This window comes from Alexandromys fortis, unplaced genomic scaffold, assembly GCF_014885135.2.
Source record: "Alexandromys fortis isolate MF-2015 unplaced genomic scaffold, M_Fortis_MF-2015_v1.1 scaffold_3, whole genome shotgun sequence".
NCBI lineage: Eukaryota > Metazoa > Chordata > Mammalia > Rodentia > Cricetidae > Alexandromys > Alexandromys fortis.
This window is the reverse complement of record NW_026067909.1, coordinates 3,743,724-3,758,243: the sequence shown is the minus strand read 5'-3', so window position 1 is coordinate 3,758,243 and position 14,520 is coordinate 3,743,724. Positions and strand designations below refer to the sequence as shown.

The 14,520-nt window shown below is 45.1% G+C and overlaps 1 protein-coding gene across 2 annotated transcripts in view; it reads right to left on the bottom strand.

Annotated features, from left to right (window-relative positions):
- Dock1 (dedicator of cytokinesis 1) overlaps positions 1-14,520 on the bottom strand; it is a 512,909-nt gene that overhangs the window by 90,847 nt on the left and 407,542 nt on the right. For both annotated transcript variants that reach the window (XM_050136678.1, XM_050136679.1), the window contains exons 30-31: positions 7,473-7,551; positions 4,209-4,309 (exon numbers count right to left, since the gene is read on the bottom strand). In XM_050136678.1, the coding sequence (XP_049992635.1) occupies positions 4,209-4,309; positions 7,473-7,551 (180 nt within the window). The remainder of the gene's footprint in view (positions 1-4,208; positions 4,310-7,472; positions 7,552-14,520) is intronic.

Below are 14,520 nucleotides of genomic sequence, written 5' to 3'. Positions count from 1 at the left end.
AGAAGTAAAAGGTCTCTCTAATGGCTGGCTGCACAGCTTCTCTCATCTTCAGGAAAGATTTATTTATTTATTTATTTATTTATTTATTTATTTATTTATTTATTTTGGTTTTTCGAGACAGGGTTTCTCTGGGGTTTTGGAGCCTGTCCTGGAACTAGCTCTTGTAAACCAGGCTGGTCTCGAACTCACAGAGATCTGCCTGCCTCTGCCTCCCAAGTGCTGGGATTAAAGGCATGCGCCACCACTGCCCGGCGAAAGCTTTATCTATTAAAATACAAAATATCACTACAGTATGGTGTGGTTTGCTTTTCTTTTTTGTGTGTCTTATACCCAGGTACGTAGGGCATGAATAAGTAGGTCTTCTGATTCCAGAAACTTCTACTTTTCTGAGCCATGGTGAGGCAGACCAGGCAGGGAAAAAAAGAAGACAGAGGTTGCCCACTCAGATGTGCCCAAGAGAAGCTGATAGGCCACACGTGGACAGTCCAGAGGGCATGAATTGGAGGACATGAATCTACGTCAGATGCAAGGCTTTCTCCTAGACATAATTAAACATAAGTACCTAAGATCAGCTACTACCTCAGACCACTGGGGTTAACTTCACATCTCTTCCCTCTGAGGAGCCAGCTTCCAGCACTCCCTTACACTTCCAAGTCAGTGCCTCTCTGCTAGAAGATCGGGCCATGTCCTCTGGGGTGCAATGTCAGTCAAGCAGGCAGACATCTCAGTTTTCATCTAACCCATGTCTAAAGTCCACACTATCTGGTAGCTTCTGCTTTCTAGGCTGTGCCCTGTAGGCCAGCCTCCAGCTTTCAAGGTCCCGGTGACAACCTTATGCTGTCCTGACTCCATTCACTGCTTTGGCTTCGCTTTCCACTAGACAGTGAATATCTTCCCCTTGGGATCCACTTTCCCTCCTTCCCCTGCATCAGGACCATACTTGCCTGAGCACAGAAGAGGCCTAATACTATTCCGCTAAAGAAGCTAAAGGGATGATATCTAGGGCCTCAATGCACCCAGTAAATTAAACGAGTTTGGGCAGGATGTTCTGAGAGACTTCTAAAGCTGTGTACTATTTAGATGATGCTTGAAAACGTACTATCAGGTGACTAAGGCCATTAACACGAGTGGCACCCTCTATGAAGCTGATTTGATGTCGATGTCTCTTCAGCTTATAAGTCATGTTGGGTTTATCATAGACAGGAGCACACTGTGCCCTTAACGGGCAGTCACTGCCACATGTAGTCTGTGGCCTACTGAGGCCCAAATATCTCATGGCGTTTACAAAGAAAATCAGGCTTTTCCCCTGAGAAACCCTTGAGAACACACAGAGGCACAGCCCCAGAGTCTCTTCATAGCATGTCTAAGAGAGACAGAAAAACCTGACCCAGAGTCCCTGTGGGCCGTGGAAAGGGAGACACCAGAGGGTTGTGTTTAATTTCCTTTGGCTCCGTGGCCTTTGACTCCATAGAGCAAAGACTTTGTCTGGAGATCAGGGTCCTGCTAAAGCAATCGTTGTTGCTGCTCAAGTTCGAACTGTTAATATAGCAGCATGAGGACAGCCCAGCATAGAGCTACCACCCTGGTCTCCAAAGAGCTCAGCATCAAAGCCTCCAGAAACTGCATCATATTTAACAGCATCTCTTCCCCAGTAGGCATCTGTGGTGGTTTGAATGAAAATGGTCCCCATAGGGAATGACACTATTAGGAGGTGTGGCCTTGTTGGAGTAGGTATGGCCTTGATAGAGGAAGTCACTGTGGGGGTGGGCTTTGAGGTCTCATATGCTCAAGCTATGCCCAGTGGGTCACCAGTCTCTTTCTGTTGCCTGTGGATCAAGATGTAGGACTCTCAGCTCCTTCTCCAGCACCATATCTGCCTGCATGCTGCCATATCCCACCATGATGATAATGGACTGAACCTCTGAGATTGTAAGGCAGCCCCAGTGAAATGTTTTCCTCTATAAGATTTGCTGTGGTCATGCTGTCTGTTCACAGCAGCAGAAACCCGAACGAAGACAGCATCCATCTCTAAGAGTAAGAAGTAGAGGTGCTTCATATTAAATGGGCTCTCAAGTCAGCCAGTACTAGGTTAGGGTGCCAGAGCCTCCTCTCAGTGTGCACAACCCACATGGACTGCTGAACAAATGGGACAAATGGTGAGAGCCTGTGCGACAAGGAGCTGAGGTGGCCTCGGGGAGCCACACTGACAACTGCTTCTAAAATAGCGGTTCCTACTATTGGGAGAGCAACAACACAAGGAGCCCTTCTCACGAGCCCTGTGACTGTCAGAAAGTGGGCACTTCGTGTAGGGTTAGTCTCCAGCATGCATAGCTGGTAAAAGTCTGTCCCTGGGCACAGGGAGCCATGCTGAGCAATTAAGTCCTGAAAAGGTTCCAAAGAGAGGCAATGTGCCAACAGTCACAGGTGGGTGCTACCCTGCCCCATTGTGCTTGGTCTGGCAGGTACATCTGTCATTTCTAAATAATAGTCATTGTCTACAGTCGTGGTTCTTGGGGTCAACCACCTGAGGGAGCCAAAGGAGATCTGGTCAGGAGCAAGCAGATTTACAGACAGGGTTTCTCTGATAGTCAAGCATTTAAATTCACCCTGGGCACAGAGCTGCCAAGGCTGGAATCTGCCTTCATGAGCGAGATAAGGTAGGTGGCCCATGGCGAGCCTCTGTGCTTTAGCTTGCTCATATGGAAAACATGGGTGATGGGAGGACTTAATGAATGAAGAATCATGCTCTTGAATGATTGTATGTGAACCCCCCCCCACATATAGATGTATGCACAGTGCTTAGACAACTGCTGGCACGTGAACTAATCTCAGTATTGTGTACAGAAACACGTCTCACACTCCAGGGATCATGTGCTTTCCATTTCCCAGGAAGGAAGGCAGAAACTGGTTGACGATGAGAAGCAGAGCACTCTTTCTTCCCATTCCAAGACTCCTTTGGCATCCTCTGACCTCAGCATCTCAGAGGGACTATGCAGGGCGGAGGAATAGTCAGAATACTGCAAAGGCATTATACATAGGATGACCCAGAAATATGGGCACCATTTCAGAGTCTTCTGGGGAGACTCCATTGAGTGAAATCTGGAACAGGATGGCATTAGTGGGACTGAGGCAGAAAAAGAGGCAGAAGAGGAGCTAAAACCTCAGGATGCCAAGATCGTGGGAAGCAACCGGTGTTTTTCCTTTCTCTGTATGTGTGTGTGTGAGAGAGAGAGAAAGAGAGAGAGACCATGTGTGTGTGTATAGAGAGAGACCGTGTGTGTGTGTGTGTGTGTGAGAGAGAGAGAGAGAGAGAGAGAGAGAGAGAGAGAGAGAGAGAAAGAGAGAGAGAGAGAGAGACTGACCGACCATGTGACTACATGTGAGCAGAGATCAGAGGTATTGGACCTCCCCTTCCATATGCTTTGAGAAAAGGTTTCTTGTTGGCTGCTATGTAAGCCTGAAAACTTCAAGGGATTGCCCCCCTCCTTTCTGTCTCTCATCCCACCATATGAGCTCTGGACTTACAGATGTGCACCACTGTGTCTGACTTTACAGGTGTTCTGGGGATTTGAACTCAGATACTTATACTTGAGCAGCAAGCATCTAACCCACCGAGCCATCTCCTCAGCCCATGGTCTTCTTTTTTGACACAGGAACAGGATCATTCAGGATGCCCTCCAGCAAGACAGAGCTGCCCAAGGATCTTGGCCTGCATGAAGCTTCTTCAGTGACACACAGGCTAATCTAGCCCACCCAAACCAGAGGAAGACAAGTGACTTTTGTGTCGGGAAGGAAACCCCGGACAGTTCTGCACCAGCAGGCTGGGCAGGCCTAGCAGCGCTGATGGCTTTCAAGAGAGCCCTCTATTGTAGAAGCAATTGGAAAACTAGGCAATAGAGTAAACCACATGTGTAATGACATCAGAAGAGTGCTCGGCAAAAGTCATTATCTCCAGAAACTCAAACGCTATGTCGCACGAACCATCTCCAATCACACTGACTTTGAACCTACCGGGATGAATCCTGCAATTTTTAGATCTTGATTCACGGGTTACAAAGGCGACACCAGATCTGTGATTTGAAGCCACCCTTTCATTACACTGTGATTACGTCTCAATTTGTACCCAGTTGGCTTAGAGGAGACATGGAAATTAGGGTAATAAGCAGGAGGCTCCTGCCCGCAGCAGCAGAGCTGGGGGAACGACTTACTTGTTGAAGATTTTGGCTCTCTTAGCGCTTGAAAAATTCTCCAGCTGCAGGGACTCTTGAGTGAGGAAAGCCACAGCCAAGTGAAAATAGTTGTTCCACAGCTGAAAACCGAAACACAGGAGATGCAGAGATGCTAAGTTGTGGAATAGCTTAACAATGGATCTCAGAGAGGCTCTGGGCAACTGTCATCCTGAAATGCTTAAGAATATATATCACTGCAAGCCAGCCCTCAGGTGTGGTGACTAAGTGTGGGGGTCAGTTCACCAGGGCAACTCCTGTAATGTCTGCCTGAGCCTCAGTTTCTTCACCAATAACACAAGGTTGTTAGTAGTATCTACCTGAGCAGGCTTCCTGGAAGGCACAAGGATGATGACCTGTAGGGGCTGTGGACACTGATAAGGCGGTGCTGAGCACGCATTGAGTACTGCATGGTTTTAGCTCTGTTAGCATGTGATGTTGCCCCTCTCTGAAGAACAGTACACACTTGCAAGATTTACGACTTTTTATTATACCAAAATTATGCATACACCAGATAATTAGGGAGAACACGTAAAAAGATCAAACCTCCATTTCAAGGACTTATGGACTGTGTACGATTTGAAGGATGATCTTTGGAAGACATTGCAGATGCCAGTTTTTCTCATTTACAAACCAGGGATAATATTCAAATGCGATCGAGAGCTACAAAGAGTCACATAAAGATGAGACGTTCTTATTACCAGCTCCGAGTTTAATGGCCTGTGAAAGGTAGGAACTCAAGCGCATCCCCAGGACTTGAGAGTGTGTGTGGCCCCCTTTACCTCGCTCTTCCTGGGAAATAGCCTTGCCTACAGTGCCGCTGACTGCCACAGAACTAACCCAGGATGCAATGGTCACCCATCTCAGGATGCTCTCAGCTACCGTAGGATGAGCAGATGTCCTGAACCTCAGAATGCTCAGAGTTTAATAGCTAGAACCAGAAGACCAGTACAGGATGGGAGAAAGACAGACTGCAGGAAATGCCCCCCAAATGCTGCAACTTTTCTAAGTTCCCAAGTCTAGCAATTCCACCTGACTTTCCAGAAGCTCTACTGGCTGATTTTAAATGACAAGCGCAAGAACTGCACAAAAGAAGCCAGGTCAGTTTCATTTATTTACTACTACTACTGCTACTATTTTTATTATCGAGACAGGGATTCTTTGTGTAGCCTTGGCACTGTCCTGGAACTAGCTCTGTAGACCAGGATGGCCTCAAACTTACAGTGATCCTCCTGCCTCTGCTTCCTGAGTGCCAGGATTAAAGGCGTGCACCACCACCGCCTGGCAAATTTGTGGGGGGCGGGCAGTAGGACAATTCTTAACAGAAAATCAACTGGGAGATGCAGACTCCGCTGTCTAGCTATAGAGCTGAAATGATTAACGAAGCCTCTGTGTGAACAACACAGAAAACAGAATCCATATGAGTGCAGGTTTGCAATTCGACGATGGCAGCATGTCCAATAGCTGGAGACAGAGCGACCTAATCATGAACTACAAGTGTGGAGAGTAAAGACAGACCCTGATGCTAACACTCGCTACAGATGTCTTAGGTGATTAAATAACTGAAAAGAAAAAAAAAATCAATCCATCTGGGTAATTGCTAATATTAATAATATTGCAGCGAACTCAATCCACAACACTAAGGCAAGTAAGGATTTACTACACTAAACCTAAGACCACATAATCACAAGAGAAACGTCAGGTTTGACGACAGAAAAGTTAAATATTTTATGTAATAAACTTAAAACCATGAATAGGATATATAAAGAGTCCCAATTTGTTAAGAAACACCTCCAGTCAACACAAACAAAGAAATGGTCAGAGAGTTCGCAGCAAAATCCCCACAGCTGATGAATATGCTCAGTTTAACTGGCCATAAAGATGTAGCGATCAGAAAAATTCGAATAAACAAGAATCCAAAATTCTAAAGAAAGACTACAAAGGGTTGCTTCCTTCAAAAGAGGCTACTGAGGCTGTCCTGTTAGTTCAGTGGGTCAGAAGACCAAACACAAAGACAGAAACGTGAGAGAGACAATTGTAACGTGGAAGGGAGGTTGGCAGTGGTTGGAGGGAGATGGGGTTGGCGAGAGCAATGAGAATGGATTACATACATGGACGGAATTCTCAGCGAAGGAGATTAATAATAAAGGTTTTATAAACACATACATACAGCTGGTGAAGGTGTTAAAGCTAAAACATTTTTCGGAGGGCATCATGACACTGTCCGTCAAGCTTAAATGCTCATCCTGTTTTGCCATCAATCAGCCACTTCTAAGGAGGACATGCACTGACATCCATGGAAGCTCATGGAAGCTTGGCTTGGGACAGTGGGGAGCAGAAGCCATTTTGCGGGGGCAGCTGAGTAAATGCAGGCACATTCATGCTGTGGAGTACGACAAGACTGTAAACCACTCGGCATGAACCGACGCAGGTTAAAGGCAAGATGAAATCGTGCATCGATCGGCACGCATCCGTGCGTCGGGTGTCAGGAAGAGTGCCGAGCGGTTAGTTACAAGTTACTCCGGCAGAGAGGGGACGAGAGTTGCAAAGAGAAGAGAAAATATTTCCTAACAACTCATTTACCGCATGTGAATCTTTGTTTATGACATACGAAAACAAGCATCAAGCAGAGAAAAACAATAAAAGGAAAAAAATTTTTAAAGTAACATTGCTAGGGCTGGCGATGTGGCTCAGTTGGTAGAAGGCCTAGCTGGCATGCACAGGGCTGCAGGGGTCCTGCTCCTCCGCCCCCCCCCCCGCACCCCTCCACACCCACTTAGGCAGGGCATATACAGAAGAGGTATTTAGAAAACAGGAGGACTCACTATGGACACTATAGGTGGCACAAAGCCAGGAGAGAATGAGGGGGAGAGAGCTTCAGAAGCAATTAGCTCAGTGAAGCACACGCAATTCTCCTCCACCGAACCCTTCATCCTGTCTTCGGACGATCTGAGATGAGGCTGGCAGCCAGGCATAGTGGCCCTCGGTGGCCTGCCTGCCTCCTGCCAGGAGAGTCCCTCCTTGCCACTCCGATTCAGTACTTTCTCTTGGAAACAACTCGATTCCCTCACTTGCTAAATGGAGCAAATACAATGGAAGCATAATTTTCACTTCTCAGGTTCTGTTTCCACACCTCCATGAGAGGCTGATTAGGATCCAGGGATTAGCCATAGAAACGACTGGGGCTGACCAGCCCTTTGTTTTAACACCGTTCCTGCCCCAAAGGTGCTGCCGGTCTCCTTTTACCTGCAGCTCAAAGTTGGCTTGATCCAGAAATTTCTTGTTCAGCATATCTGCATACTGATTAATTGCTCGCAGGAAGACTCTGAAAGATCAAGAGAGAATGGTATAATTACACACTTCGGCATTGGCACCTTTGTAGGTTTGGCATTTCAATTAGCTAGGATTCCAGACTGTCGAGAATGTGAAGCCTCTAAGTCCTGTGTGAAGTTGGGAGGTTTTGCCAGTGAAAAACTCTCACAACCATATGCAGATGTTCTCCAAGTTAATCCAGCAAATTAGCACATGGAGAATGAAAGAAACAGACCAAAATAGCAGCCTTTGAAAGGAACGTTTAAAACGTATCACGAAAATACCCCACTTTTCAAAAAAGGAAGAAAAGATGTAAATAAAAACTCTTCCCTGAAGTTACAATGTCTTACTGTTTCCTAATCAAATCCCTTAGTTAGCTGGCCTTGGGTTTGAAAGCATTCTTAAAGTGCAAGTTTTTAGGCTTAGCGTGGTTTGATACAATGTTACTACTGTACTTGGAGGTATAGCTATTATCAGTACTATCTCTAGTTTCAATCATTGTTTTCTTAATAAAAGAAAATTTAAAAGGCTTTAGTAGATAAGAAAGTGACTTGGCAAGAATTTCAGAGGCATGTGCTTCTTTGATTCGCTGATATTTATAACTGGCATTTATGCTGTGGGCACAGGGAGGCCAGGTGAGGGCATCAGATATCCTGGATATCTCTCTGCCTTAGTACCCTCAGACAGGGAATAAGTCTTTGAACCCAAGGCTAGGATGGTAGCCGGCAAGCCCCAGGGATCCTCTGCCCACTACTGCTGGGATAACCGGCGTGCACGGTCATACCTAGCTTTTTACATAGGTGTGGGAGATTTGAACCCAGGTGTAAATACTTTTCCAGCAAGGGCCGGACCCACAGAGCCATCTCCCCAGCTCCAACTATGTCCAATTTCTAGCCCATTTCTCAACACCTTGACGTCTACTTTTCTATGATAAAGTGTGCAGTTTGGGCTGTCAGGGAGGACTCTGGAGGACTGTCTTTCCCCAGCTTGTTCACTAGGTAGACTTGTTTTATAACCCTTGAGAGCGCTGACAACAGAAAAGCTTAGTCCAGCTACTTCTTTATAAATGGCATTCTCTCTCTGCACAAAGCAAGGATGCGAGAGGAATTAGCATTAGGTCACAGATAATAAACTTAATTACTTCTCCTCATTTAGACAGCAGGAAGCAGCTACAATGTGAGGGAAATCTGGGTTACTTGAAATCCCCATTCTCTGACAGCACTATCTCTTTACCTAAGCATGCTTGCAGAAGCTCCTTAGGACCTACCACCACAGTTCACTGAAGGCTAGTGGTCTTAGGAGGAAGGCGGAGGAAGCAAAGGACACTCCTCCAGGGGCAGTGTCCTTTCCATAGCACTTCCTGTCACTCTTTTGCACTTTCTCCCTCTCTTGAATGCAGTCCTGTCAGGAGCTGCAGGCATCTTTCTATCAGAAAAACCAAACAGCAGGATGGAGGACCCACACTGACGTGCCTCACGGCCTGCGGTGGAGCTTGCTATCTCAGTCACTGAAGAAACACAGTTATCTATGTCCTTCCCTGGAGACATGAAGACATAACCAGATTGGAAGAATGATGATTCTTAAGTAAGTGTCTTGTAATGGGGATCACTGACTTGTCCATTAACCAAGAGCCCAGAAAAGACAGCAGCATCCATTGGCCAGGAATATTGCAAATCTAGGATGCCCAGTTACGTTTGAGATATAGTTCTTGGTGATGAACTCAGTAACTGACTTAGTTATTTCATTAAAGCTGAATGCAGGGTGTTGAGACATCCTGACAGATTACTACCAAGGAGCACGGAACTAAGGTCATGCCTTGCATATGTAAGAAGCATAGCGATGCTGGCTAGCCTCTCTCTAGTCTCGGGTCTCTAGTCTTGAGCTGGTACCTGTCATGCCAGGCTCAGCCCTCAGGAGTACAGCACCGGTTAAAGGAGATGCTCTCCTTAGATAGCTGAGTCTTGGCCTCGGTGTTCAGATAGGGGCCACATGCTACAGTAACAGAACCCACAGACCCAGCCTCAAACCTCAATGGAACACAATTTCCTGTTCTCACAGGAATGGGCTTGCATCAAGTCCAAGAGCTCCAGGCTTATATAGCCACAATAACTTTTTTCTATTTTGTTTCCTTCAGCTTTTGTGGACATTCCCCAGAGTACCCTACTACCCTTAAGAGCTGTGAGTTGCTGTCCCCAGCCCGGGATGACAATAATGATGGCTTTAGCACAACATGGATTATTATTACAGGGTAATTATTTTGCCTCTAGATAACACCCAAACAGTTGCAATATGCTGCTTCTAATTAAGCTCTGGAACCGTTTCAGCTAGTTAAATAAACATATTTCTCAAAATGCCCCTCCCCTTTAAAGAAAAAGAAAGCAGGCTGAAACAATATGAAGGCTAAACAAAGACTTTTTCTTTCTTTCTTTTCTTTTCTTTTTTTTTTTAAACGAACTGTCATCTGAGAAAGAGCAGTGCTGAAAGATAGATTCCATAATTTAGATTTCCTATAAATTTTTTAAAAAGTTAGGACCAAACTCCAAATAATACAGAATACAAGTTGCATGAAGAAAACTAGGGAAATGATCAAATAAACACTATAATCGATGTTGTCAACAAGAAAAAATGGAACATGGGCTCAGTGCATCAGGGCTGTGCGACTTCCACAGACCCATCAGGGACATGTGTAAATAATACCCAACAGTTCACAGCAATGGCATGAAAAAGCTGCCATGCCCCAAGTCTTCTTGAAATAAACCAGTTAACTAACTAGGCAAAAGGAAACCATAAACAATGACTATTTTTGGAAGGATGACCTATTAGACACTGTAATCCTATGTTGTTTCTAATAAATCTCAAACTAGGGAGCATGAACGCAGAAAATAATATTTGAAGCTTTTGCACAGCACTTGCTTTTGGTCATGGAAGGGAGTGAAGAGGATTCCAAGTCATTCAACTAGACGGATTCATGATACCATGTTAGACTGTATAGAATAGAGACTTCCCTCCAAGTTTGCCCAACCCAGCAAGCTCTCAATTGGTTTTGAGAGAAAGTGACCATAGGGAAGATGGACAGATGGGTAGGCTTGCATTTACACACTGGTAATTCTCTCTCTACTCTACACTGTAGGAATGGGCTCAGAAGAATCAGAAAAAGAAATATTCTCCTCTCTGACAATGGATAAAAGGTAGGGTCTCAAACACTGGTTTTGTCTGCTTGCAAGGGTTAGCTGAACAGGTGGGTAGATGAATAGAAAGGTGGATGATGGACGAGTGGGTGGGCCAGTGGGTAAATGGATGAACGGGCAGGTGGGTGCAGGAGGAGTGGGTGAATGGTAAATGAGTGGGTAAGGGATAGATAAGTGAGTGTATGGATGGATACGTGGATGAGCGTGGGGTGGAGAGAAAAACGGACAGGTAGGTGGGTAGATGAGTAGGTGAGCGGATGAGGAGTGGGTAAGTAGGTAGTGAGTGGGGGGGGGGTGAATGAATAAATGAGTAGATAGAGGAGGGTTGATGGCAAACGAACAGGTAAGGTGGCCTAGGAGACCAAACTGATCAGAGGCTCAAGTATTTAACATTTTCTCTCTGTATCTGGAGCCCCTGCTTTCTAAGTTAACTTTCTATGCTGGGCTCAAAAATGTTCAGGATTTTGTTACCCAGGTTCTGATGAGGCTTGGCAGCTGTAGCTGGGCATCGCTCCCTTTTTTGCCTCTTGGTCTCCAGAGCTCATTCCATTACTCTATCTCTGGCTTGTTTCTTGATGGAAAGGATCTTGCCTTTTCCACATCAAGAACCTCCAAGGCCTCTCTGCCAGCATGTATAATCTGAAAGGCTCTGTTCCAAGGAACCATATGTTTGTAAGTACAGCAGAGATATCTTTAATGTGAAGGTTAGAAAATCTCACCAGGGACTGGAGAGATGGCTCAGTGGTTAAGAGCACTGGCTGCTCTTCCAGAGGTCCTGAGTTCAATTCCCAGCAACCACATGGTGGCTCACAACCATCTATAACAAGATCTTGCACCCTCTTCTGGTGGGCAGGGATATGTTCAGACAGAACACTGTACACATAATAAACAGCCAGACGGTGGTGGTGCACGCCTTTAATCCCAGCACTTGGCGGATCTCTGTGAGTTCGAGGCCAGCCTGGTCTACAAGAGCTAGTTCCAGGACAGGTACCAAAAAAGCTAAGGAGAAACCCTGTCTCGAAAAATAAAAAAAAAAAAAAAACCCACATAATAAATAAATCTTAAAAAAAATCTCACCAACCCAAACAAGATCCCTCATCCTTCAGCTTGCTCCAGGATACAACAGTAGTGGCCAGGTATGATGTAAATATATGAGCAAGATATTTGCAGGGAGAAGGGAAAGAAAGTACTAGAACAGGCAGGGTCTATTCATGCAGAAGAGCTACAGGCTCAGTAGGGGGAAACTATCAATCATCAAGCAAACAGATCAAGCACTGTCTTGTTCAGAGCCTGGGATAGAGGTGGTAACTGCTAAACACCTAGCTAATGGTATAAACGATCAAGCGCATTCATGGGTACTCTCAAGTGCATTCATGGGTACTCTCCCAAAAGGTTCATATGATTGAGAAAAGGGTAAGCTTGCATTTAAGCAGAGATTTTCCCAACCATTTTTAATCTATGAAAGGATTTATTTATAATCTAAAACTTTAGAAGATAAAATCCTACACAGAGATAAATAATACAGAGAGAATCAGAGGCAAATCATGTCATCCTAAAAAGATTAAAAAATGTCATCAGGTCGAGAGCCTGCAAGTTTTACTTCCAAAAACCCAGTGGAAAGAAAGTAATCTTCAGGTTCTTGGTAATCTAGTCGTGTGTCCAGGAATTCAGGCTACCATGCTCAAAGCTGTTACAACAGAAACTGTACACACTGTGTGCGCCTGTGGGTGTGCACATACATAGCATGTGTGTAGAAGTCAGAGGACAAAGTAGGGTGTCTGTCCTCAAGTGCTTTTGACCTTTTGTTTAAGACAGAGGCTCTCATTGGTTGGAACTTTACCATGTAAGCCAGGCTATCTGGCCTGGGAGCTTCTAGATGACTGCTTATGTCTACTACTGAGATTACATGCATGGGCACAACACAGCTCTTCTTACATGAGTTTTGGGGATCCATATTGCAGGTCCTCACACTTACAACAGAAGGGATGTACTGATCGAGGTACCTCCCTATCTCACATTACAATTATGTTTTTTAACTGCCAATAAAAAAAAGAGAATTAATCCCCAAGCTCATATAATTCAACTAACCAAACAACACAGGAGGCTTCTCTGACAACCTCTTCCATCTGAAGCAGTCACTGCTGGTGACTTTCTAGTAGAAACAACGCTCAATTCTACTCTGTCAGTCTCAACGAAGTTTAATTGTAGTTGGCACATTTACACATTTGTGCACTTGAAGTCTTAATCTCGTTGTATCTATATCTGTCAGTCAGTGGTTGCCTTTGCATATAAACATTTAGCTATGCCCCAAGTAGCTCAATGTCAGAAAGACACAAGGAGGATGTAAGGTGACAGATATATTAATAAGGATGATTTAACCACACTACAAGATGTACACATGTCACCAGAACTCTACATTTTGTGAATACATGAAGCAACTGCCAATTAAAATTAAGTTAAGAAAGAAATGTTACATCAACCAGAGGCAGTCCAAGTCTCTGAGTAATTAGTTCATGAGAACACTGAGCTGAGACACCACCAGCTCTGTGGGACTTTCAAGCTACAGAGATTTGGAGACTGAAAGTGAAGAAGAGACATCATTACAAGTCCCACAGTCATCAAACACGGTCATCTCCATCCATGCCATGATGGATGGTGAAGCCTAGTCTTCAACTTGGTTAGCTTTGGAACCTGCTGAGACTCACTTTGGGTTGGTCTGTGAAGGAATTTCTAGGAAGGGTTAACTGAGGGGGAAGACCCACCCCCGTGTGGGTGGCACCTTCCAGAGGCAGCCCATCTACAAAGTGATCCTAGGACAAAGCGGTGCTGTTGATATCCTTTGCTGACTTGGGAGCCCAGCTTCTCAGGCCTTCTAAGATGGAGTAAAGACTAGAAGCTCTCCAGGAATTTTCCGGGCCTTCAGCACCAGATTGGGACTACTGAGGCATCTAGCCTGTAGACTGAGTAGCTACGGGGTTCTCACCATCTCCAGTAGGTAGACAGTCAATGTTGAATTACCCAGTCGTACCATTTAAGCCAATCTAATAAATCCCTTTTGTAATCTATATTCAATCCATTGGTTCTGTTCTTAAGGAGAACCTTGGCTAATAGAGCACACTACACAATCTTAAATTGCATTTAATAAAAGAAAGTGTGCTCACGATTATTTCAATGTGTGAATGTCTTGGTGGATACAACTGCCAGAGGTGTTCGTTGAGTTCCAAGCCTCTCAAAAACATGGAGGTTGTAGAGCTTCCAAATGCTCCGGCCTCTGCCTTAGTGCCTATCATAACTTTGCACAAGAATGGTCGGGTCAGGGGATGCTTGCTCTGGTACGAGATCATCCAGAGATCCTGCCTGCTGGGATAAGGCAGGTGATGTATGGGGCCCTAAAATAGCACAGCCAAATTCAACCGAGAAAGGAACTTAACAATTGGAAAGCCATCAAAAGCCAGTTTAACAAGTGCAAGGACTGGTTCTAAAGTGACTATATCTCCATACATCTCCATCGTCTCTGTCACTCCGTGCCGGCTGTTACTAAAACTCAAGAGGAGGTGCCTCCTCACTAAAGAGGAAAAAATATGGAAATGGTGCAAAGCCTCCAGGAAATGCAAAGCCAGTTCCAGAACTGTGAGGCTGAGGGTTTTCCTAATTTCTTCCTGAAACTCACTTTAACTTACATAATTAGATCGCACAGTTCAATATGAGTGCATTTAAACACTTCTGGCATCAAAACAAGTCACTTTGTGAGGAACAACTGCATCCTTAACTAAAACGTGTTGCCCAAAAAGTGG